The sequence below is a fragment of the Egretta garzetta genome, unplaced genomic scaffold (genome assembly GCF_000687185.1).
Source record: "Egretta garzetta isolate BGI_Z169 unplaced genomic scaffold, ASM68718v1 scaffold396, whole genome shotgun sequence".
Lineage (NCBI taxonomy): Eukaryota > Metazoa > Chordata > Aves > Pelecaniformes > Ardeidae > Egretta > Egretta garzetta.
In genome coordinates, this window is record NW_009259861.1 from 20,709 (window position 1) to 21,476 (window position 768).

Here is a 768-nt window from a genome sequence, read left to right on the forward strand (position 1 = left end):
GTACAAGAAGTGCTGCTATGGGTACTGCATCGATCTGCTGGAGAAGCTGGCTGAGGATGTGCCCTTTGACTTTGAACTCTACATCGTGGGTGATGGGAAATACGGGGCCTGGAAGAATGGGCGCTGGACAGGGCTGGTGGGGGACCTGCTCAGTGGCACGGCCCACATGGCCGTCACCTCCTTCAGCATCAACTCGGCACGGAGCAAAGTCATCGACTTCACCAGCCCCTTCTTCTCCACCAGCCTGGGCATCCTGGTGAGGACCAAGGACACAGCATCACCTATTGGGGCCTTCATGTGGCCCTTGCACTGGACCATGTGGGTGGGCATCTTCGTGGCCCTGCACATGACAGCACTCTTCCTCACCCTGTACGAGTGGAAGAGCCCCTATGGCATGACGCCCCACGGCCGCAACCGCATGAAGATCTTCTCCTACTCCTCAGCCCTCAACCTCTGCTACGCCATCCTCTTTGGGCGCACCGTGTCCAGTAAGACACCCAAGTGCTGCACTGGCCGCTTCCTCATGAACCTCTGGGCCATCTTCTGCCTCCTGGTGCTCTCCAGCTACACGGCCAACCTCGCTGCTGTCATGGTGGGGGACAAGACCTTTGAGGAGCTCTCGGGCATCCATGACCCAAAGGTAGGCGAGTGTCTAGGCTGCTTCAGATAGGGTGAGACAGGGCTGAGGTCCAGGGAAAGGGGGGTGGGGGTGGTGGTGGAGGGGGGTATGTGGGTGTCTGCCCTTCCTGCACCTTTTCTGCTGGGATG

At 59.4% G+C, this 768-nt stretch overlaps 1 protein-coding gene across 1 annotated transcript in view; it reads left to right on the top strand.

Moving 5' to 3' along the window:
- GRIN3B (glutamate ionotropic receptor NMDA type subunit 3B) overlaps positions 1-768 on the top strand; it is a 6,754-nt gene that overhangs the window by 2,195 nt on the left and 3,791 nt on the right. Inside the window, 1 exon segment of the mRNA XM_035895609.1 lies at positions 1-640. This exon segment is cut by the window's left edge and continues 402 nt beyond it. Within this exon segment, the coding sequence (XP_035751502.1) occupies positions 1-640 (640 nt within the window).